Source organism: Mastacembelus armatus, chromosome 6 (genome assembly GCF_900324485.2).
Source record: "Mastacembelus armatus chromosome 6, fMasArm1.2, whole genome shotgun sequence".
Lineage (NCBI taxonomy): Eukaryota > Metazoa > Chordata > Actinopteri > Synbranchiformes > Mastacembelidae > Mastacembelus > Mastacembelus armatus.
In genome coordinates, this window is record NC_046638.1 from 1,068,120 (window position 1) to 1,089,505 (window position 21,386).

The following is a 21,386-nucleotide window of genomic DNA, read 5'->3' on the forward strand; positions in this document are numbered from 1 at the left end:
CCGACGGTTAATGATTCCTGATCTGCCTCTGCACCGACTCACTTACAGAACAACTCTCCTGTTTTCCAGACATGCTGCAAATTGTTCCCTGTTTGTTTCTTGCTCCTGTCTTTTGGGTTCCGGTCCATACTGGGCTCGTGACAAACCCCCACCCCAACATAACGGACCAGGAGCTGTTCTGGGGCGCAGACCAGTACGACTTCTCTGTGGTGCTTGCTGCTGTGGGCCTGGAGTGTTTCTGGCACATGGCTCACCATGGAGAGAGATTCTACCTGAACTTCATGGTGAGACGAGACCCAGTTTCTCTGAGCAGCAGACTTTCTATTTTTAAATACCCTGGAAGTACAGTAACAGTTTTTAACCTGTTCCCTGTCTGCCTGTAGGTCCAGTGGGTGACAGGAGTCGGCCATGACAGACACCTGTCAGTCTCAGTCAATGCTCCCAGCGGTCTGTTGGTGTCGACTGTTGATGATGCAAAGGGTCAGATCAACTTTGAGGCTGAGGAAACAGGTACCTGTCCGTCTGCCCGTCCCATTACAGCAGCGAACCAGTTCTCCCACAGCTGTCAGAGTTTCCATATGTTCTGTAACTTGTCTCACGTGTCCGTCCAGGTTTCTATCAGATGTGTTTCAGCAACTTCCACAACCGTTTCGGCAGCTTGCAGGTCTACCTCAGCTTTGGGATTTACTACGACGGCTACCAAGACCCCAGCAAGAGCAAAGAGGAAGAGAAGAAGAAGAAAGAGGAAATCGGCAAAGACCTGAACGACACACTGACCACAATAGAGGTGCACACACACACGCACACACACACTATAGTTCACTTTCACCCTGGATTCTCCTGCCCAGTAGTAGAGTAAAAGTATAATGCCGCAGAAAATACATATGTAGTAAAATTCAAATACCTCAAATGTAAATTACTTACTGTAAATACTTAAGTACTTTGCACCACTTGTAACTGATCCCAGTATATCTGTGGTTACTGGCCATAGTGACTAATGTTTGTTCCTCTTCAGCTGAAATAATAGTAGCAATTCTGAAGCAGTATTGTAGTAAATGGTTAGTAATTGTAGTATAGTAGTAGTAATACCAGTATATGCTTCTGATTGAAGACGCAGTGGCAGCAGTAACATTAGTACTGGTAAAGGTAGTGGTAGCAGTAAAGTTTGTAGTACTTGTATTTGGATCCGTCTTCTGTTGTGGCAGGACACGACTCATAAAGTGGAGAAATACGTCTTCCACATGTTCCGCTACTACAGCCTGAGCCGCATGGGGAGGAGTGCCGACTTCTTCCTGCTGCTGTCCAACTCTCAGTACATCACCTGGTGGTCGACGGCGCTCAGCCTCCTCATCGTCACCTCCGGGTACCTGCAGCTCCTCTTCCTCAAGAGACTCTTCATCGGGACGAGCGGCGGCGAGGAGGAGAAGCCTCGCTGTTGAGAGACAAGACGTGAATCCTAAAGACACACAGGCCTGTCTCTGAGCTGTGACGGTCACTGGTCGGCTGTGCTGGTTGTTCTTTCTGGTACTGCGATTGTGTACTTGTACTGACACAATCTAATTAAACTTTACTACGAAGTGATCGTGTGATGAACATGTGATGTTTCCTCAGACCAACACAGCAGCAGGTGTTTGAGGCTTTAAGAGGATGTTTCTGAAAAATGTCTTTGAATGTGTGAGGAGTTGAGTTGTGCTATAGGAAGGAACTTTAGAGGAAAGAGACAGTTTTTAGTGTGTGGATGTAGAATAAGAATATTATCATGTTTAAACTGAGTTACTTCTCAATCCTAAAAACTGATTCAAAAGGATCAGCCACTGTTGTCTCCTTGAGTATGAAGCTAATGTCTTGATATTGACTGTGCAGACAGCAGAGCCCAGATCTGCTCCATCACAAAGGAAACATAGTTGAAGGATTCGTCATCTCATTGCAGGTGAAGTAAAACAGACGAAAACCTTCAGAGCTCCTGGACAGGTGCTGTTTGGGACCAATCAGGCTTCAGATGAAACACTCAGTGCTGTATGATGATATGTTATCTCACCTCAGCATCGTGGTTAATAATTCTCCTGCACAGGAGAAAGCAGCAGCTCCTTGGAGTCACCCCCTCAGTGAAAGCAGACTGCAGCCATGCTGGTCTGTGCTCTGCTTGTGGTGCTGAGTTCTCCCTGTGTCTGGGCCAGAAAGTCAGAACCTGCCTTCGCCGAGGGCGGCGCCGGTTTGTTCAGGGGAGCAGACAGGTATGACTTCGCTGTGGAGGTGCTTGGTGCAGGGATGGAGTGTTTCTGGCACTTTGCTCACCAGAGTGGAAGCTTCTACCTGACGTACCTGGTGAGAGTTTTACCTGTACACCTTATAACCTGCACCGTGTCTGCAAAGAGAACTGTGGTTTTCTGTCATGCCATGAAGGTCTCTGTGCCTTTGGGCCGTTCGTCCTCAGGCTTATCACACTGACTTTCAAACATGACTTGTAAACATGTGACACCAGTGTTAGTACATTAGCAGGAGCTCGCCCATGACCTGCAGAAAGACAGAATATATCAAACATGACTACAGAGAACGACCCGGGTCGTTTGTACGTGGATATCTGCTTTTTGCTTTTTAGTTTGCAGTTTCTGGCAGTTGCCACAGTTGAAGAAGGTGCTGCCTTTTGCACCTGTGAAGCTTAGTCTTATTCTACATTTCTCTTATTGTCAACAAACTGCAGAAGAAAGATCCAATCCAACTATTTCCTTAGACCCACTCCCTGTTTGTCCCCAGCAGATCATTTGCTGGGACCTATTTTTAGCAGCGGATGAATCCACGTTTGGTCTGTAGAAGTGTTAGTAGCAGTTAGTAGGACGGTGTATATGGGACTGCAGTAACAGTAGAAATACCACAGATTAAAAATACTCTGTTCCAAGTAAAAGTCCTTGGAAAATGTAGATGTAGAGCAGTAAAAAGTCCAAGGTTTGGCTCTGACATGTAGTGAAGTCCAAGGATGAAGTAGCACAACAATGGAAATACTCAGGTAAAATACTAATACCTCAGAATTATACTGAAATACAGTACTTGAGTAAATGTATTATTGGTTAACATGTATGGACACAGGTGCAGTGGGTAACGGGAATGGCAAACAACCACCGGCTGTTGGTCACGGTCAGCTCTCCACAGGGCGTCGTCATGGCTTCGATGAACGATGCGGTCGGCCAAATGAACTTCCAGACCGAAGTGACAGGTAGGATCACAGGAAGTACGTCGGTCTCTCCCGGTCCATCACACACTTTCTCTGAGCTTAAATGCACTTTTGACAGGTTTTTACAAAATATGTCTCGGGAACCACAACAACCAGTTTGGAGGCATCAGGGTCTTTCTGAACTTTGGTGTAGTCTACGAAGGCTTCGAGGAGTCACAGAGAGGGATGGAGGAGGGAGGACGAGTCCTCAACACCACCTTGACCAATATTGAGGTATTTGTTCACGGACAGGGGCAGCAGAGGTGCTGAGTCTGAGCCACACACATCAGGGAGCTGGTTCTGGTTGACCCTGGTGGAGTCCAGTGTGGTCAGCTGCAGACAGGGCAGCACGTTAACAAACACACTGTAGGCTCTGATAGGTGACCTGACTAATTTTGAGCAGCATCTAACCACAGCCAGAATCGGTTTCCCAGTGGAATAAAGGACCAGTCAGACAGTTAAACACAGTCCAGCAACTTTCCAGGTACGGTCAAAGTGCTATTCACTTATTTTAATTTAAGGATGAAATGGATTTAAGGGATAAAAACATTTTTACAGGATTGTATCAAAGACCACATCCATTGTTACCCACTGCAGCTGAACTTTCATAGTTATTCATCACTGTCAGTTTGACTACAGAGTGAAAGACCGTTTTTATTGGGACCCTCTCAAATTCTTTGAGTGAAAACGTCACTTTATGGTTTAGGGGAAACATTTTTGCTCGAGGGCCAGATTTAGCCTCGGCCTCATCACTGATGTAAACACTCTACAACCTTTGCTACGAACAGAAAAGTGCAACACCAAGAGTTTCCCAGCAGGTGCCGACATTTTACTGTGTAAGATATTTTTGGTTTCAGGAGAGCGTGCAGAAGCTCCAGAATCAGATCTTCCACATGTGGCGTCATTACAACTTTGCCCGCATGAGGAAAGGGAAGGATCACTACCTCCTCCAGTCCAACCTCAGCTACGTCAACTGGTGGTCGGCGACCCAGAGCCTCGTCATCCTCCTGTCTGGGTATCTGCAGCTCCTCGTCCTCAAAAGACTCTTCCGCACCGACTCCAGCAGGCCCAGATGTTGAGAGGACACGCACACATCTGGAGCTCTGCTTTAAAGTCCTGGGATCATTTGTGTTTTCTCTTATCAAATGTTTGTGATACATTTTTGGAAAAACTAAAGATCTGACGCTTCATTAAAGAGCAGATGTTTGTTTTAATAAACCAATCAATAAGCTCTGTGATCAATAATCAGGTGTACAGAACAGTGCTCTCTGAGGAGCCTGGTGGGTGGAGCCTGGTCATCAGGGGGATTTGGCTCAGCTGGTCTGGATGGTGGCAGTCCCTGGCTTCCACACTGCTGCTGTGTTTACTGTGTTTACATGTTGATTCCTCTTTACGTTATGTACAGGGTTAGAACCTGGGATCAAATGAACCGACTGGGTGAGTGTCTTGGCCAGACTGATAGTCTGGCCTGGTTTGGTTTGTGTTAAACCTGCTTCCTGTCTCAGTGGGAGTTTGGGCATGTTTTCCTCTGGGAGTATCACACACACACATGTCCTGTTTTCTTATATGACCCAAAGTGACTGTGTCTAATAGTGTAACTGTGACAGATGAAGAAAGATTTATCAAAAGATTGTGAACACATAATGAAACAGGATGATCCTGTGGCACTCACTCAGGCCTCGAGTTAACACTATAAAACTGTTTGTTTGCCATCACGTGTCACTGCACGACACTTCCTCATTTGTGACACAGATAGAGTCCAAAGAAACCAGGACAGGGCTGCAGCATTTCCTTTCTGCTGATGCAGAGTTAATGAGGACATCAGACTGAAGCTTTAGTTGTGCAATCAAAGACAGAGGTGAGGCTCTGTGGTGTGTTAGTGCTTGGCTTCATGCTTCCATCCAGCCTGACAGATCATCAGTACAGCAGTTCCATCCCACGATATCATATCAGACCAATCCAGAGCAGAGGGGGAAGGAAGGTAACAGGAAGCTGCCAGCACAGGCACGTCTACAGAGGCAGTTTCACTTTCACTCACGGAACTTATTCCCCGGTCGAGCTTTCTTTGACTTCCACAAGGTAAAGAAATCTTTTTGAGTCTATTCTCTCTCCAGTAAACCCTGAGCTGGCAGCTCACGTTGTGACTGTGAGATCAGGAGTGAATGAGTCATTTCTCGACACTCGGTCTTTACACCAAGCTGTATTCTAATGTTGGTTTGTAGTTTGACTAAACACATAGTCCCATCCTAAAGTCTGACCCTTCACAGGCGAAATGTGACACAAAGGCAAGTAATGATTCCCTCCTTCCTCCCAACAGGGGCGTCAGTACTGGGGGCGGATTCTTCACTTTTAGTTTATTACCAACAACTTCTCTGTACATGAGATAAGCTCAGACTCTACAGGCAAGGAAACCATTGACCTATACTTAAATCCTGTTCAGAGATCAGTGTGTGGACAGAGGAACTTCCTGGATACATAAAACCAGCCATAGAGACATGTCAGTGGTTGTTGCAGGGCGAGGCTGCAGTAAATCAAGTCAGTTTTAATTTCTGTAGCTTCTGATCACGTCACCCTCTGTCCAGTGTACACCTCCAGGTCTACTTTATCAACATTGAAAACACCATCTCACAGTAACTGAAGTGTAGGGACTCAAGTTCAACACAGCTTTTAAACTGACTTGTTTTTCTTCTTTGGGTTTATGCTTTTGTGTATTTATGCTGCCCGGCTACAGAAAAAAGAGACAAATAGACTGAACGTTTCCATTGTTTTAAGTGTCAGACTTGTCTAGATCAGTGTGATTCTGGTTCTGAGCTGCGGTTCCCTTAAAGACGAACGATCTCGTGTTCAGCTGATATGAGCTAACATTCTCTCCATCTCTGCAGCTGGTCATGGACTTCATAGAGCCCATCCTGTCTGCGGCCTCGCTTATCTACAGCCTGGTGGAGCAGGTGAAGGCCAATAAGAAGCGCTGCCATCGTATTTCGAAACGAGTCCAAGCCCTGGAGATGCTGGTGAAGTCCTTCAGAGACAGAGACATGACGATAATCCAGACCTCTTCCACTGTAGGAAAAACCCTTCAAGAACTCTCCATCACTCTGGAATCAGCACAGCAGCTCATGAAGAAATACACCTCTGCCAACTGGGTGGAGCGTGTCCTGAAGTCCAGCAGCCATGGAGAAGAGTTTGACAGTGTGAATGACCGGCTGAACGATGCCTACCAGGCGCTGTCTCTAGCTCTGCAGGTGGAGACGGGGAACAGGGTGTTTGAAGCTGCCATCAGAGAGAAGGAAGACGAGCTGGACCGGAAGCAGGATGACAACGAGCTGGGTCAATGTGAGGGAAACAGGTTTTGACCTTGACTTTAGATATGTGTTTTTTTTTTCTTAAGATGATTGAACATGGAAAAAGTGTTTAAATCTCTTCATCATTGCAGGATGTTTGTTTTTTCAGAACTTGACACCATGTGGGATGAAACAGCTTCATGACAAAAGCTTTTATCAAATATTTGCTTCTGACTAGAACCAAATCTGACTAAAATTACGCTGATACACACTGACTTCAGCTCAGTAAGATCTGAAAATGTTTTGATCCAAGTTAAAGCTTTGGAGGTTTGTGAGTATCAGACTTGGATTGAAACGTTGTCCATCTGAATAAATGTTGTGGTTTGGCGTCAGGGTGCAGGTTCTTCACTGCTGCTGCTGTGGAAAGATCCTGATTCTGATATCTGATTTAAAGTCGGAAAGGACAGGGTGGACTGGATTCTGTGTGACTCTTGTTGCTGTTGTTCCTCAGTGCTCCTGAAGCACCTTAAGGCCCAGGAGGAGAAGGTTGATCAGCTCAAAACCAGCGTGGAAAAGGTCGTGGAGATGTGTGAGTTCTTTGCATCAGTAATGTTCTACTTAGATTAGATTAGATTATTAAAACAAACTGCAGCAGCAATGTAAGAAATATATTGAGTAAATATATAAATATGTAAATACCTCGATCAAACTCAGATGTTTATCTGTGCAATAGCATAAAATTCAGGATCATTCTGGCACTAATTTACTTTTTTCTGGATAGATCCTAGAGTGTCAGTGTCTTATTACAGCAGCTATGATCAATATTATTATAAGAACAAATGACAAAATGAAAACAATGTTCACCTGCAGCTTCACACTGAGTCTCAGCTCAGTGTTCAGGGTCCTGTTACTGTTTCAGCAGCTGTAAAAAGCCACAGTCCTCTACCTGCTCAGCAGCAAACAGCAGACAGACACAGTCAGAGACCAGCTGGTGAACATAGTGGAGCATTTAGCAGCTACAGAGCCAGAGGTTTCCCTCACCAGGTGGTGGAGACCAAACCCAGAGCTCAAACTAAGAGACCACTGGGTTGAGACTCAGCAGGTGGACACAGACACTGGTCCACATGGATCAGCAGGTTGGTCTGTGGCTGCTGGAGGTGGAGAAAAGAAACCGTTTGATTATAAGTTCATCATGGCAACTAAAAGGTGATGATTTGTTGTGGCGGCTGGTGACATGCTGATTATAATAGGTTTAACTTTTTCCTCCTGATTCCACCTGAACTATCATTTGTGACTCTGCATTTTCACAGTGAATAAGCCCAGCATCACTAACGAGGTCATCCGAATGATCAGACTAGATGAGCTGAAGTACGACAAAATTCCCAAAGAACCCTTCATGAAGACATCGACCTCAGAGGTCTACAAAGGACAGTATCGTGGATTCCCAGTGGCCATCAAAAGATACATGGACCCTCTCAACACCAGCCCAAGGTCGAGGCCCAAAACCACAGGAACATAGGAAAAAGTCATTTTTTTCTTAGATGTCTAATCATTTTTTTTATTACCTTCATTAGTTGTACTTGTATGAAGTTTTTCATATTCTATGACCGAGCATCCAAGAACTAACCTAAACCATCAGTTTTAGTCTTTGACTTGAATTTAAAGCCCCTTCTGAAGTGCAGAAAACTGACTTAATCCATCGACAACTTTGGAGAAATGTCTTTTTAAAGGCTTCAGGATGATGAAATTAGTCTGTTTGAATCAAGGGACACCAACCCTGGACCTCAAGAGCTACTATCCTGCTGGTTTTCCAACTATCCCCGCCATCAAGGGCGGGCAGAACGCACCGGGTGTACGCATGCTGATTACCGGGATCAGGTGTGTTCAGCCAATCGGAAACTGGAAGGGATAATTGGAAAACCAGTGGCATAGTAGCTCTCAAGATTCAGGCTTGGTGACCCCAGAATGATACAGAGTGTTGTGTTCATTAGACTGAAATCACTGATTAACGCCAGGTTTGTGCTGTTGAGAGAGTTTGATGAACCTGATGAACTTTATGACAGACACATATTCACTGTCGACCCAAACATCTTCTCCACTGTGTAGCCAGGTGCGGAACATCTTCAATAAGGAAGTTGAGACCATGAAGAGGTTTGAGTCGCCCAACATCCTGCGAATGTTTGGCATCTGTGTCCAAGATGAGGACGGTGGGTGAACTGCAGGCTCTAAGTCCCAGCACATCGGCCACATAGCGCCTTTAAAATCCCAGCCGTGTGATGTGTCCTTGTCTCTTCCCATAGGACCCAACCCTCACTTCCTCATCATCATGGAGTACTGTGCGAAGGGAAATCTCCGACAGGTTCTGGACTCTGAGCGCAAACTGTCCTGGGCCAAGAAAGCCCGGATGTGTCTGGATGCAGCACAAGGACTCTACCGGTCGGTCTCCAATGATTGATATGTTTGACGAACCATAATAACAGCACATACTAAATATGGAGTACATTGTTTCCAGGCCATACAATAATTTTTAAATTACGTTTCTGGTTAAATATTAATATTTTGATTATTTCATTTACATTTTTTAACTTTATTTAAATACAGTATTATTATACATTGTGTGAGGAGGGGTGTGCAGCTTTAATATTTACAGTAGCTACAACTGAAAAGCACCAAGACATGACTGGCAGCTGCACTAACGGGATCAGTCCTTCCTTTAACATGTGGCCAGCCCAGTCCTGTCACAGCTTATTCCCTGTTAAGTTTGGCACCTGATTTTTTTTTAAATTTAATTTTAGATTTAAAACAATTTCAACTGAACACAATGGTCACACTGCTCCAGGACTAGCCCAGATGGCCAGACTTGACTCAGAAGCCCCAGTGTGACATTTAAGAGTCTATATCTATGTATCTAAAATAAACATTACATTCTACTGTAATGCTTGACATCCCAGATAGATGCTTTGTGCAGTTCTTTATTTAAAGTTAAGCTGATTTAAAAACAACCTTGACACAAACCCTGATTACAGAGACTTTGATGTGATGTTTCTAATAAAATCCAGTAATGAGAATCTGTTGTGTCTTAGACTGCACCAGACTGAAGAAAAAAGTAAAGTTCATGGATCCATCACAAGCAGCAAGTTCCTGGTGGATGAAGGCTACAGAGTGAAGGTACTGATTCCTGTGCTGGATTCTAGCCTGTTTAAAGGGCTGCGGAAAATGCATGAAGTCCTAATGTTGCTCTTTGGTTTTGGTACAGTTGGGAGGTTTTGAGCTGGCAAAAACTGAGACGTCGCTGAAAAAGCCGACAAAGGAAAAAGAGAGCAGATCTCTGTGCTACTCCTGTCCTCAGATCCTCGACGACATCAACCACAGATACAGCAAAGAGTGCGAGATTTACAGGTCAGATACCAACCATGTGGTAGCAATCCTTGTTCATGTCTATTTCAGTATCGAACACTTTAACTCCATTACAAAGAGCAGCAGCACTGCCTTTGCTCCAAGCACTTATAGTTCTTTCTATAGTCTTTCTCATTCCAACCAATCATTTATCACCAGTAAATCTGCTACTGACTTCTCCATGACCCATGGACAAATAACTGAATTCATAAAGACCAAATAATTAATTAAATGATAACATTAACTTTGTGTTTTTTTCAGCTTTGGAATTGTCCTGTGGGAAGTTACAACTCGTAAGAAACCTTTTGATGGTGTGTATCTGCCGACCAGTGATCAACATCCAAACTATTGTTTTCAGTATCAATTATTCACATCCATTAGTTTTGAAATTCAGCTTTTTAAAGTCGGTTTCCTTGTTCACAGAGAGCAGAGGTCAGTATGAGGGCATGTTGGTTACTTTGGCTTCTGAGTATCAAAACTCACATTATCACATTATAGTATAGTATAGTATAGTATGTACTGAATTCAACGCAGTGGGACTAATATTCATCCCTGAGGAACACCTTTACCTTAACCTTCTTGAGTTGAAATAATGTATAGCAACAGATTGAACTCTTCCAGAGAGATATGACATAAAACCACAGGTCATAACATAAAACCCACTGCAAACAGATGGTAGATACCTACTATAAAATATTGCAGCACAATGTTCCTTTTTATTTGTTTAGTTAGCAACGTCACCCAAAACAGCAGCTGCAGCAGTTACTGAGTTATGGCCAGGTACAAAGACTGACCGCTTCTTACACAGATAAAAGAACTGCACTTGCAGCTCCCATCCTAGTGTAGGCTTTTACATTCAGCTAAACAAGTAGATAAAACAGAATTAACAGAAATCTTTTTTTTTTTTTTGGATCATTTTGTTTTCAACTGTGCATCCATCAAAATAAAAAAATACTATGGAATTCGCTAAAATTCTGAATTTTTGTTTTTTATTCCAGGTTGTACAAGTACCGAAATCTATCAGAAGGTGTGCAAAGAGAAATTTCAGGAGCTGCTTCCTGACGACTGTCCTGCAGCCTTGAGAGATCTGATTAACGCCTGTCGGGACAACGACAGCTTCCAGAGACCATCTGCTGGAGGTAAATCAGTCAAATCATTGTTAGCGCCCTGTGTGTTTGCCAAACTAACGTACAAATACACTGTCAGTGATCATTTAAAACATACAGACAGATAATGTGTGTAGTAAAACCTGTATTGGCAAAAGGTATCTGCTGAATAATACGTCACTGGGACTGTTTCTTTTCTACAGTGCTGGTGGATAAACTGCAAAGTGTGGTGACAGAGTTGGAGGAGCAATAAAACTCTTCAACCCTGTGCCTCTTAGTCAGCAGGGCTTCTGCACGACAACACAGCTGTTATATCGTTTAACTGGCATTTCATTTGTGGAAAACCTTTAGACACATCACAAAAATGTTCACAGAGTACTATAAGCCATAGGTATTTAAACTTGGAGTCAGTTGGTATGTGGTGTGAAATGAAATGACTATGTATACATTGACTCCAGCAACAGTTCCCTCTCCTTTGCTGCTGCAGCTGTGTTGATTTTCTTTTGAGAAATGTGTTCATGTTCTGCGTAAGATGCAGAAGAATTTCTAATTCCACCTCCATGGAAGACATAGACCTCTAACTCTGATCAGCTGCTCTGGAACCAGGAACTCAGTTTCCCATCCCAGGGTTTATCAGCTCAGAGCTTAGGCTTCAGTTCAGTTCAGTCCTGGTCTTCACCAGCCTGTTTGTCCCCTGTCCACACATTAGCATTAGCTGTGTAACTGTCACCCATGTTCATGTACACTAACTGAGGCCATGCAACAGATTTGATCACCTCACCTCATACAACTGAAAGGGCCTTGGCTGACTGATTACCTCAATATGTCTTCAGACTCTTAGAAAATACCAACTTCATATTTGTGTCTAAACAACAAAGAAACCAGCACAGTTTTAGTCAGTCTCTTTTAATGAAGGTGATGAAAGGTGGAAAATGTTTTATTTTCAACAAAATACTTCAATAAAATTGCTACTTCTGCCTGTTTTTATCTATCTGGACTGCCTGGTTTTTATTTGTCCATTTTCACCCCACCCTGTGTGAAAATAAAGGATAGTTTTTGTTTTTTTTGATAGAAAATACATATAAAGACATATACACAAAAGTACACAATAATAACGTACTTTTTTAGCATAAGATTTGCCTATTACAAGTATGAGACTGTTATATATATGTTATATTTATATACTGATGGGTAGCTTGGGAATTTACCCCCAGGGATCAATAAAGTTTGATGATCAGACTGTGTTTTGTTGGATTATCAACAAAGTTATCAGATAAATGTGGAGCAGGAAAAAGTCCAAGGTTTGGCTCTGACATGTAGTGAAGTCCAAGGATGAAGTAGCACTACACGGTAATACTCAAAGTACAAATACCTCATAATTGTACTTAAGTATTGAGTACATGTACTGGGAGAACTGGGAGAAAACATTCATCATCATCGTGTCTTTGAACGAGAAGAAAATAAACGAGTCTCCTTTCCGAGTTTTCCTCTTCGTCACATACGATCTTTGGCGGTGACGTCACGGCAGGATGGGGCAGGCTGAGTGAACTGGCGCCGGGAGATTCGAGCCTCCGACAGCGCGTCAGACCGAAATATCACCGCTGTTTGAGCTGGAGGTAGCCCACAAAGTCGACGCTGCCACTGCCGTTTGCTCGGTTTGTCCTGGAGCCATGTTGGAACTTCGTGTGGCGTTTGAGATCGGGATCAGCAGCTGTTAAAGCTTCACTTGCAGACAGGTAACTAACACAAGGTGTTTGTTTCCCACCGCTACGCTGCTGCCCGCTCGGTTAGCCGACGAGCTAACGTTAGCCTTGTTAACGAGCAGCCAGGCAGACTCGTCTCTCGGTAACATCACCGTATTAATGTGGACGGTAGACCGTATGCACGTTATTTACCGACCTCCGGAGTCCAGTCGGAGTCGAGCTTAGTCGCTTTAATCGCTTATTTGTAGCCTCATACATGCTAGCATTAGCTAACTCTTAGCTCACTCTTGGTTACCTGGAGATCAGAACAGAGAAGCGGTTTTCGCCGTTTTATTCTTGAGTGTTTCTGCTTTTCGAACAGGACACAAGGACAGAAGTCAAACTGAGCCAAGTTTAAACTGTAAAAGTCAGCTGCTGTTAACGCCAGAGCTTTTCTACCCGAAGGCCTTGATGGCCTCGGGCTCTAGTTCAGTGCTTACCCGAGGAACGCACCCCCAGAACCGGGGAGCACAGCTGCCTGTATCTGGCTTAATGTGATCATCATGCACTCAGTAACAGATAAATAAAATATCTAATACTAATACACGGTGTTATGATATAATACTAATACACGGTGTTATGATATAATACTAATACACGGTGTTATGATATAATACTAATACACGGTGTTATGATATAATACTAATACACGGTGTTATGATATAATACTAATACACGGTGTTATGATATAATACTAATACACGGTGTTATGATATAATACTAATACACGGTGTTATCATCTAATACTAATACACGGTGTTATCATCTAATACTAATACACAGTGTTATGATATAATACTAATACACAGTGTTATGATATAATACTAATACACAGTGTTATCATCTAATACTAATACACAGTGTTATCATCTAATACTAATACACAGTGTTATGATATAATACTAATACACAGTGTTATGATATAATACTAATACACAGTGTTATGATATAATACTAATACACAGTGTTATGATATAATACTAATACACAGTGTTATCATCTGATACTAACACAGTTAGTCAACCATAGCTTAGGTTATATAAGCATAGGTTAATGGTAGCTCAACATGTGGACACACCTGTCAAGGTGTCCAGCCGCACTGCGATCAGGTGAGAGGTTGGTTGTCCGTTAAAGTCCACTGCAGGTTATACTGAGGTTTTACTCTCACTTGGACATGAGGAGGAGGGACTCTGTGTACTGCGTTGTATAGTACCGTGTACTACAGATTATACTGCAGAGTGACGTGACCCTAAACATGAGGTGAATGATTTGACTTTGTGTGCGGGGTCAGTGGAGCAGGGGACGGTTTGGTGCTTTGTGAAATGGGACATGGTCAACATAAAAATATGCATTACAGCTTTAAGGGGCTGTGCTAAAGAGCAAGGATCAAATACCATAATAATAATATTAAACATCTTTATTTATATACAACATGACTTAAGTGTAAAACATGTAATAATGATGTGAATAATAATAGTGATGTGTATAATGCATTAGTAAAATGTATGATGCAATGGTGTTAAACACAGCAAACACTCAGTCTGTGCGTGAGGGCTTTGTAACCACTGAGCAGCTGGTTACACAACAGGTATACAGGTGAGTTAGCTTAGCTGAGTTCACACAGGGAAGGTGTCAGGATGTCTGTCGTGGAACACAAGGTGGCATCTTGTATGCGTGAACATTTCTCTCACACTAGTCAAAGGTTGCATAAAGAAGTTTTTCACAGGCAGATACAGTGAGATACTGAGGTAATCTCATCTGAAGCCCTGCCTGCATATGTGTCACCACCCCTGATAACAAGTTCTGATAAAGGAACAGCCGGCCAGCTGCTGCTGAGGGCCTTAGGGTAGGAACAGGAACAGAACCATACAGAGCTAAAAGGTGATTATTGTAGGGTGGTACAAGGACATGGCAGGCTTTATAAGGAACAATAAAGTCTGAAAATTCTTTCACACTGAGCAGATGGAGGCCATGGAGGTGGACTCGCTTGTCGAGACTGAGGGAAGAGGCAGCAGACAGCCGGATGTTGCTGCTGCCGCCGCAGGACGCGTGGAGGACGCCAACGCACTACACGTCATGTCAGACTCCGGGAGCAGCACAGAGGTGGATGAAGATGATGATGACAATGAAGGTAGACAGGCTGCAGCTCGGGCACCTCCCAGACTTCCTGCAACCTGGGCATTTAGTCAGAGGGCTCTGGGCAGGTCTGCAGCTACACAACCAGCAGCTCAGGGGACACCCAGACGGAGGAGACTCAGGTACCCACAATGCCTTATACTGCTTGTGTTTTGCTTTGATATTTTGCATCAAACAACAGCATGACAACAAGGTGATCATGTGAAAGGAGTCCCATAGTCATGCTCCAATTACCGACACTAGCAACATATTCAGCAGCTGAAAGAGATGATACATGACCTGTGACCTGTGACCAAAATTAGCAGCTGTAAACAGCTGTATCTGCCTTCAGACCCTCCACTCTCCTCCTGGAACTTGTCTTTTGACCGAGGTCTTGGTTTTTTCTGAGGTTAAACCTGTGTTTTGGTGCTGTTCCAGACAGGGCCTCAGGGTCCACTACCCCAGCCAGACTGCAGCGCCCTCCAGAGGCTTTCCGGATTTCCTGCTTCGGGTTCCTGCTGCCAGCATGGCCGAGCCCGAGTCCAGCAGCACCACAGAGATCAGTGATTCTGACGAAGACGTCATAACAGTGGAAGCGGGGGGTGACGTATCCGCACCCGCTGCTGTGCTGCCTGTCGACCCCACGCAACCCACCAGTCCTCACGTCAGCACGCCTGTGCAACACGCACAACCACAGGACACTGTTTCAACCAGTGAGTCTGATCAGCATTTACTTAATGTTGTTTGGGCTTCATGACCGGACCAACACAGACCCTGGACTTCACAATCTGTTGTCATGGTCTAATACAGATTTTATCATTAACCTCCATGTCTGTTTAACTGTTGTACATTGAGAGTCCAGTATGACCTTCTCTGTGTCCAGACTCTAGTTCAGCTGAAGCCAGTGAGACAACACAAGCCCAAAATCAGAACACCCAGGTAACATTCAAACCACTCACTTTGCACTTCCTGTTATAATGTCCTGTGTTTACATGGTGATATCGGGAAGGTGTAAATCTCCAATGACAGATGGCTCCTTTTAATTGTTTGGAGAACTGCAAATGAAAACCTGCTTATGTTTTCTATTTTAAGATTATTTGTGGTTTTAAAAGCAGCCAGAGCTCAGATGAAACCAGTTCAACCTTTGAAACCTTTGAGTGATTAAGTAGCAGAAGATAAAACCAAGTGTGGAATAAACAATCAGACAGGAAAGATGAATGAGCCTCTGCAGAGCAGTTGAATTTGCCTTTTCTGTTTTCAGTAGCGTCACTCAGCACCACAGCGAGTGTGCCAGAGTCCTCATTTGGAACTGGTACTTTACTGGTACTTAGTTCTTTTACTGGCTAACTGTCATCATCTCCACCTCCAGTCTCTTCCAGCAACCCCAGGATCCAAACACTCGTCTCAGGGCGAGGAGGCCGATGGCGACACCTGCACCATCTGCTTCGACGCGTGGACGACAGCAGGCGAACACCGGCTGTCCGCTCTGCGCTGCGGACACCTGTTTGGCTTAAACTGCATCCAGCGCTGGCTGAAGGCTCAGGGCTCGGCTGCTAAATGTCCACAGGTCAGCGAGGTCATTGTTTTGACAGAAGTCACATCAGGTGTCATGTTGTCCTGGTGGACATTATTTACTGATTTGTTGTTTGCTTATTTCTCAGTGCAACAAGAAAGCGAAGCGCTCAGACATCGTGCGGCTGTATGCTCCAAGGCTGAGAGCGCTCGACAACTCTGAACAAGAGAGTTTAAGGAGGTGGGTGCTGCTTTCTCCGCTTTACTGCCGATGCTCTGAATCTCTACAGGAGCCGCTCGTGTTGAACTGAGCTGACAAGCCGCAGTTTCAGTTTATAATGTCAGTGTTTTTCTAGATGTGAAGGTGAATTCACTTTTCTAAATGTGAGTTTATAAAGTTATGGTGATGGGTCGGGGTTGGGGTTAGGGTTTAGACAACCAGGATCAGGGTTTAGAGTAAGTCTCCAGGGAATGAATGTAAGTCGAGGTGAAGTTCTCATGAGGTGCAAAAAACAAGTTTCTGTGTCTGTGTCTGTGTCTGTGTCTGTGTCTGTAGGTCTCTGGAGCAGGAGCAGTCTCTGAGGATAAAGGCTGAACAGGAGTCAGCCCAGTACAAATTGAAACTGCAGGCTGTCACCAACCAGTTTGGACAAGTTCAGCAGCAGCTTCAGGTAACACGGACCATTTCTCTCATTTCCTTGAACTTGAAACCTGTTTGACGACAAAAACTCAGTGTGCTGTTGTCTTTTTGTCATCTGGTCAGCTTTTCATTTTGTATTATTAGCAAAGAAGTATAAAAATTATTCCTGCCAAAGCATTAACTAACTAATAACTGGATCATAACAAACCACTGAGAAACAGACTCAGTCCAGTCTCAGGTAAATTTTTAGGAGATGAATCCTCCTGGTGACAACCTGCCCTGTTCTCTCCTCTCTGCCTGCGAAGGCTTTGATGGCCCAGTCTGGTAGAAGCTCGGTTCCCTCCTCTTCCTCTTCCCTGGGGTCGACCTCACTTCCCTTGGGAGTCTCTAATAGGGCCGACAGCTCCAGGACGGCACAGTACAGCTTCTCCAAGGCCATTTTGGTGTGTCAGACTGGAGGCTGCAGGGTTCTGTCGTACTGTGAGCCTCTGAGCTGCCTGTTGGCCTCGCAGCCTTCCCCTCACACCACGCTGGTGCCAGGTGAGTCTCCTTTCTGTTTACTCCTGACGGACTGTAAATACTGACCATACCCTCGCTGTTTCCAGCACTTTGGGCTAAACAAATACAGGCCAGTAGAGAGTCCAGAGTAGAGACCAAAGATCAGCACCGTGGTTGATCCAGGCATTAGTATCAGTTCCAATAAAACTGATCACAGTCCTGCCTTGGAGCTGTTGTGCTCCTTAATTAACATTAATTCTGTGAGAAATTGACTAATGTGTCTCTGCAGCTGTGCCTGTACTCAGCCTGAGGTCATCTTTAACACCTGTACAAACAGAATGGACCTAGTGTTTCTGTAGTTCCAACTGAGTGAGATGTCGTCTCTTTAGAGGATCACATCAGATCAATAATTGAGTCTGAGAAACTGTAAATGTCATTATCAGTGTCTTCCTGCGGCATCAGGAGTGTTGTGGTCTGTGCACTATGGCGTGAGACAGAGCCACAGTTTGTCGCGGCTGTTTGCCTGGTCTCAGCTTCTCAGACATGGTGGAGACACAAACAGCCGTTTGTAAGAGGCGCTGTTGTTTCAGGGTCGGGTGATTTGGTGGAAGCGTGTTGTGAGATTCCGTCCTAATTGGCAGACTGGCCGAACATTTGCTGTGATTCACACTGGTACAGTAGAAAGTGTGTGTCTGTGTCCTGTGCTCAGGTTGTGGAGTGAAGAAGGTGAGTGTGGTCAACACAAAGGCGACTCAGTACGTCCCCATCCACAGTAAACAGATCAGAGGGCTGTCATTCAACAGGCAGAACGACAGCCTGCTGCTGTCGGCCGCCTTGGACAACACCATCAAGCTGACCAGGTACACACACACACACACACACACACACACACACACACACACATAGATCGAGACGTTTACTGGATGTCCCAGTCTGCTGTAATCACAGTGATGGTTGTGTGTGTGTGTGTGTTGCAGCCTGCTGACCAACACAGTGGTTCAGACCTATAACGCAGGTAAACCAGTGTGGAGCTGCTGCTGGTGTTTGGACAACACTAACTACGTCTACGCTGGTCTGAACAACGGCTCGGTGCTCGTCTACGACACCAGAGACACCAGCACACACGTCCAGGAGCTGGAGCCGGTGCGCTCCAGGTACACACACACACACACACACACACACAGACACATTTGAGACCTTTTGAAAAGTTTCGATTTGAATGGATCACAACATAGATTAAAACTACACGCCCCCTCTAACGGAGTGCAAAGAGCTGCTAAACGTACAAACTTAAATGTTCTTACTGAACTCGTCTTGTTTTCCGTCAGGCGCCCAGTGGCGTCTCTGTGCTACATCCCTCGGGCGGCGTCCAGCTCATTCCCCTGTGGCGGGCTGATAGCCGGGTCTCTGGAGGACGCCTGTTTCTGGGAGCAGGTCAACGAGACTACGTATCGACCGCACGTCCTGCCTCTGGAGACCTCCGGCTGCATCGACATCCAGGTGGAGTCAGAGAGCCGACACTGTTTGGTCACATACAGACCAGGTGAGACCCAGACCTGCAGAGTGTGACGCTCTCAGGCTGTTGTGTTCATAGTAGAGTTCAGCTGGTGTCGTGTGTTAACAGCGTTTGATTCAGGCCATAGCTCGAATATGAGTTTACATTGATGTAGAAAGGAGCAGGAACTAGTGACTGTGTGGCAGTTTTTGCTCCTTTGGTCCATTAAATAGTCGCAGATGACTCGACTGGCTTCTTGCAGGACGCATCAACCTGTCTCTGCGCTGCGTCCTGATGGCTCTGAGCCGAACCCCTCAGCAGGACTCCAACCAGGTGCCCAGCTGCTCCTGCTCACCAGTGCAGACGTTCAGCGCCGGCTCATCCTGCACGCTGCTCACCAAGAACGCCATCTTCAGGAGTCCAGGTGGAGGGGGGATGCTGGTCTGTGCCGGGGACGAGGCTTCCAACTCAACCATGGTCAGTCCAGTGTGGTCGTGGTCAAAACAGTGGTCTTTGCTTGTTTTATGTGTTTAGCTACTGATAGAAGAGTTTTTGTTCCGTCTTCTTTACCTCCTCTCATCAGGTGTGGGATGCAGGCAGCGGCTCTATGCTGCAGAAGCTGCCGGCCGACCTCCCGGTTTTGGACATCACTCCGTTCACGGTGAATGGCGAGCACTTCCTGGCCTCGCTGACTGAGAAGATGTTGAAGGTCTACAGGTGGGAGTGAGCGGGGAAGATGTCCACAAACAAAGCACACACTGTGTGGGAAATAAAATGCTGCTATGTTTGGTCTGTGTACACACACCAAACTCTTGTTTTCCGATTCAAATTTCCTTAAGTAAGACACGTCTGTTGAGCTCTGAGCTGCACACAGAGCCAATCGAAGCCTCTGCCAGGTGAGTGTTACCTGAACGCAGAGGTTCCTCTGAACCACCTTCCCATTCAGACGAGTTAGGTTGTGTTTACGTGAGTCTGAGGTCAAACTGTGGACGTGAACCTGAACCTCCTGCTCAAGTAATGAGTGTGTAGTCTGTTTTTTTTTTTGGTTGTTTTTTTTTTAAATCAGCGAGTGACTTCATGATGCTTTCCCAGTCTAGGCTGGTTTGTGGTTTTCTGGTTGTGATGTGAAATGGTGAAAGTGATTAGTCATCAAGATGCGTCAGACTGAAGAACCAGTTTTCAGAATCACTTAAATCGACTGTGGATTTGAATTTCAGCTGAGGCAAAGCGACGTTCAGCTGGAGCTAATATGTGTGTGTGTGTGTGTGTGCACATTTTCACTGCGCACACTCAAGACTTAACATTTCATATATTTCCTCCCTTTTATTTTCAACATGCTAGTCTGATTTGTTTTGGTCCCCCCCCCCCCACTCGGCTGAACCGGAGTATCAAGTGCCAAAGGACCCTGCCGTTGTACAGTTTTTCTTTCTAAAGAAGTAGTAAGTGTATGTGTGGATTTGTTACTGTTTGTGTATGACTTCAAAGTTAATAAAAATTACAAGTTATTTTTAATCTGCCTTGTCAGAGACCATGTGTGGTTAAAGTTACGGCTGCAGCTAATCATTATTTTCATCACTGATACATCTGAAACCTTTTTATGTTCAGTGCTGTGCCTATATTTTGTATTAAAAACCTGCCTGGTGCATCTTTTTGACTTTTTTGTTGTTTTTTTTTTGATCCAACCAATATGCACAAACAGAAATCAGATTCAGAAACAGAGAAAAGCTAAAACTGAACTAGAACAGAAAAAATGCTTTGAATTAACTGATCAACTAAATATTTTACAATTTTCTGCCAACGGTAGGAGACCAGCACAGTGTAGGACACATGAATCAGTAAAAAGACCCTGTAAAGGTCTGGGAAGGAAAAAATACTGTAACTGAAAAGTTTATTCGGCACTTTGTAAAGAAAATCATCAAACGTCTTTAGTTTTAAAATTGTAACTGAAAAAAATGTTTTGTAGGATGAACATTTTTATTAGTGCTCTGTTTTCATAGCAACACCTATAAAGTAGAAACCTCTGGGATTAGTGCGACTGGTTAGAAGCTGCATTGTCTTTGAACTGGAATCATTTTGGAAAGAATTGATTTTATTAAATAACAGTCACCAGAGTTTATTCTCACCAGTGTCTGAACATGGCTGTGCAAAATCAAAACTGCAAACATCCAAGCGCTGCTGATTTGTTAATGCAGTTTAGCTGATTAACCCAAAATGTATGAGGGTGCAAAGGTCAGGAGGGTAAAAAGTTACGGCCTTGTCTAAAAATAATCAGCACACAAGCTTTACTAATATTATCCAGGTGCGTTCCTTCTTCCTCTGCACCCTGAAGCTCCTCTGTCTCCAGAAAATAGTTTTTACATCTGTAGGAAAACCAGACCAATGCAGTTATGCAC

The 21,386-nt window shown here is 44.6% G+C and overlaps 4 protein-coding genes across 5 annotated transcripts; all 4 read left to right on the plus strand.

The window, feature by feature from the left end:
- Positions 1 to 55: 55 nt before the first annotated feature.
- On the plus strand, positions 56 to 1,515 carry LOC113132923 (transmembrane emp24 domain-containing protein 6-like). Its single transcript, XM_026311373.1, has 4 exons — positions 56 to 284; positions 384 to 510; positions 612 to 787; positions 1,206 to 1,515. The coding sequence occupies exons 1-4, from the start codon at positions 72 to 74 to the stop codon at positions 1,437 to 1,439; spliced, it is 750 nt and encodes a 249-aa protein (XP_026167158.1). The 5' UTR covers positions 56 to 71; the 3' UTR covers positions 1,440 to 1,515.
- Positions 1,516 to 1,647: 132 nt separating this feature from the next.
- LOC113132771 (transmembrane emp24 domain-containing protein 6-like) lies at positions 1,648 to 4,321 on the plus strand. Its single transcript, XM_026311110.1, has 5 exons — positions 1,648 to 1,674; positions 2,116 to 2,325; positions 3,085 to 3,211; positions 3,288 to 3,442; positions 4,066 to 4,321. Exons 1-5 carry the CDS (start codon positions 1,648 to 1,650, stop codon positions 4,285 to 4,287), a joined length of 741 nt encoding a protein of 246 aa, XP_026166895.1. The 3' UTR covers positions 4,288 to 4,321.
- Positions 4,322 to 4,974: 653 nt separating this feature from the next.
- Positions 4,975 to 11,982, plus strand: LOC113132903 (mixed lineage kinase domain-like protein). Its single transcript, XM_026311339.2, has 11 exons — positions 4,975 to 5,287; positions 6,091 to 6,541; positions 7,001 to 7,078; positions 7,800 to 7,980; positions 8,596 to 8,696; positions 8,790 to 8,925; positions 9,573 to 9,657; positions 9,746 to 9,888; positions 10,147 to 10,196; positions 10,884 to 11,024; positions 11,195 to 11,982. The coding sequence occupies exons 2-11, from the start codon at positions 6,097 to 6,099 to the stop codon at positions 11,242 to 11,244; spliced, it is 1,410 nt and encodes a 469-aa protein (XP_026167124.1). The 5' UTR covers positions 4,975 to 5,287; positions 6,091 to 6,096; the 3' UTR covers positions 11,245 to 11,982.
- A 552-nt stretch (positions 11,983 to 12,534) lies between these two features.
- rfwd3 (ring finger and WD repeat domain 3) lies at positions 12,535 to 20,636 on the plus strand. 2 transcript variants are annotated; one of them, XM_026311327.1, is made up of 13 exons: positions 12,535 to 12,727; positions 14,696 to 14,991; positions 15,287 to 15,561; positions 15,732 to 15,787; positions 16,218 to 16,415; positions 16,510 to 16,601; positions 16,917 to 17,031; positions 17,306 to 17,540; positions 18,208 to 18,358; positions 18,476 to 18,652; positions 18,827 to 19,041; positions 19,256 to 19,470; positions 19,577 to 20,636. In XM_026311327.1, the coding sequence occupies exons 2-13, from the start codon at positions 14,696 to 14,698 to the stop codon at positions 19,718 to 19,720; spliced, it is 2,169 nt and encodes a 722-aa protein (XP_026167112.1). In that variant the 5' UTR covers positions 12,535 to 12,727; the 3' UTR covers positions 19,721 to 20,636. The 2 variants fall into 2 exon arrangements, with proteins under 2 accessions (XP_026167112.1, XP_026167113.1); XM_026311328.2 differs by lacking the exon at positions 12,535 to 12,727 and adding an exon at positions 14,374 to 14,614.
- The last annotated feature ends 750 nt before the right edge of the window (positions 20,637 to 21,386 follow it).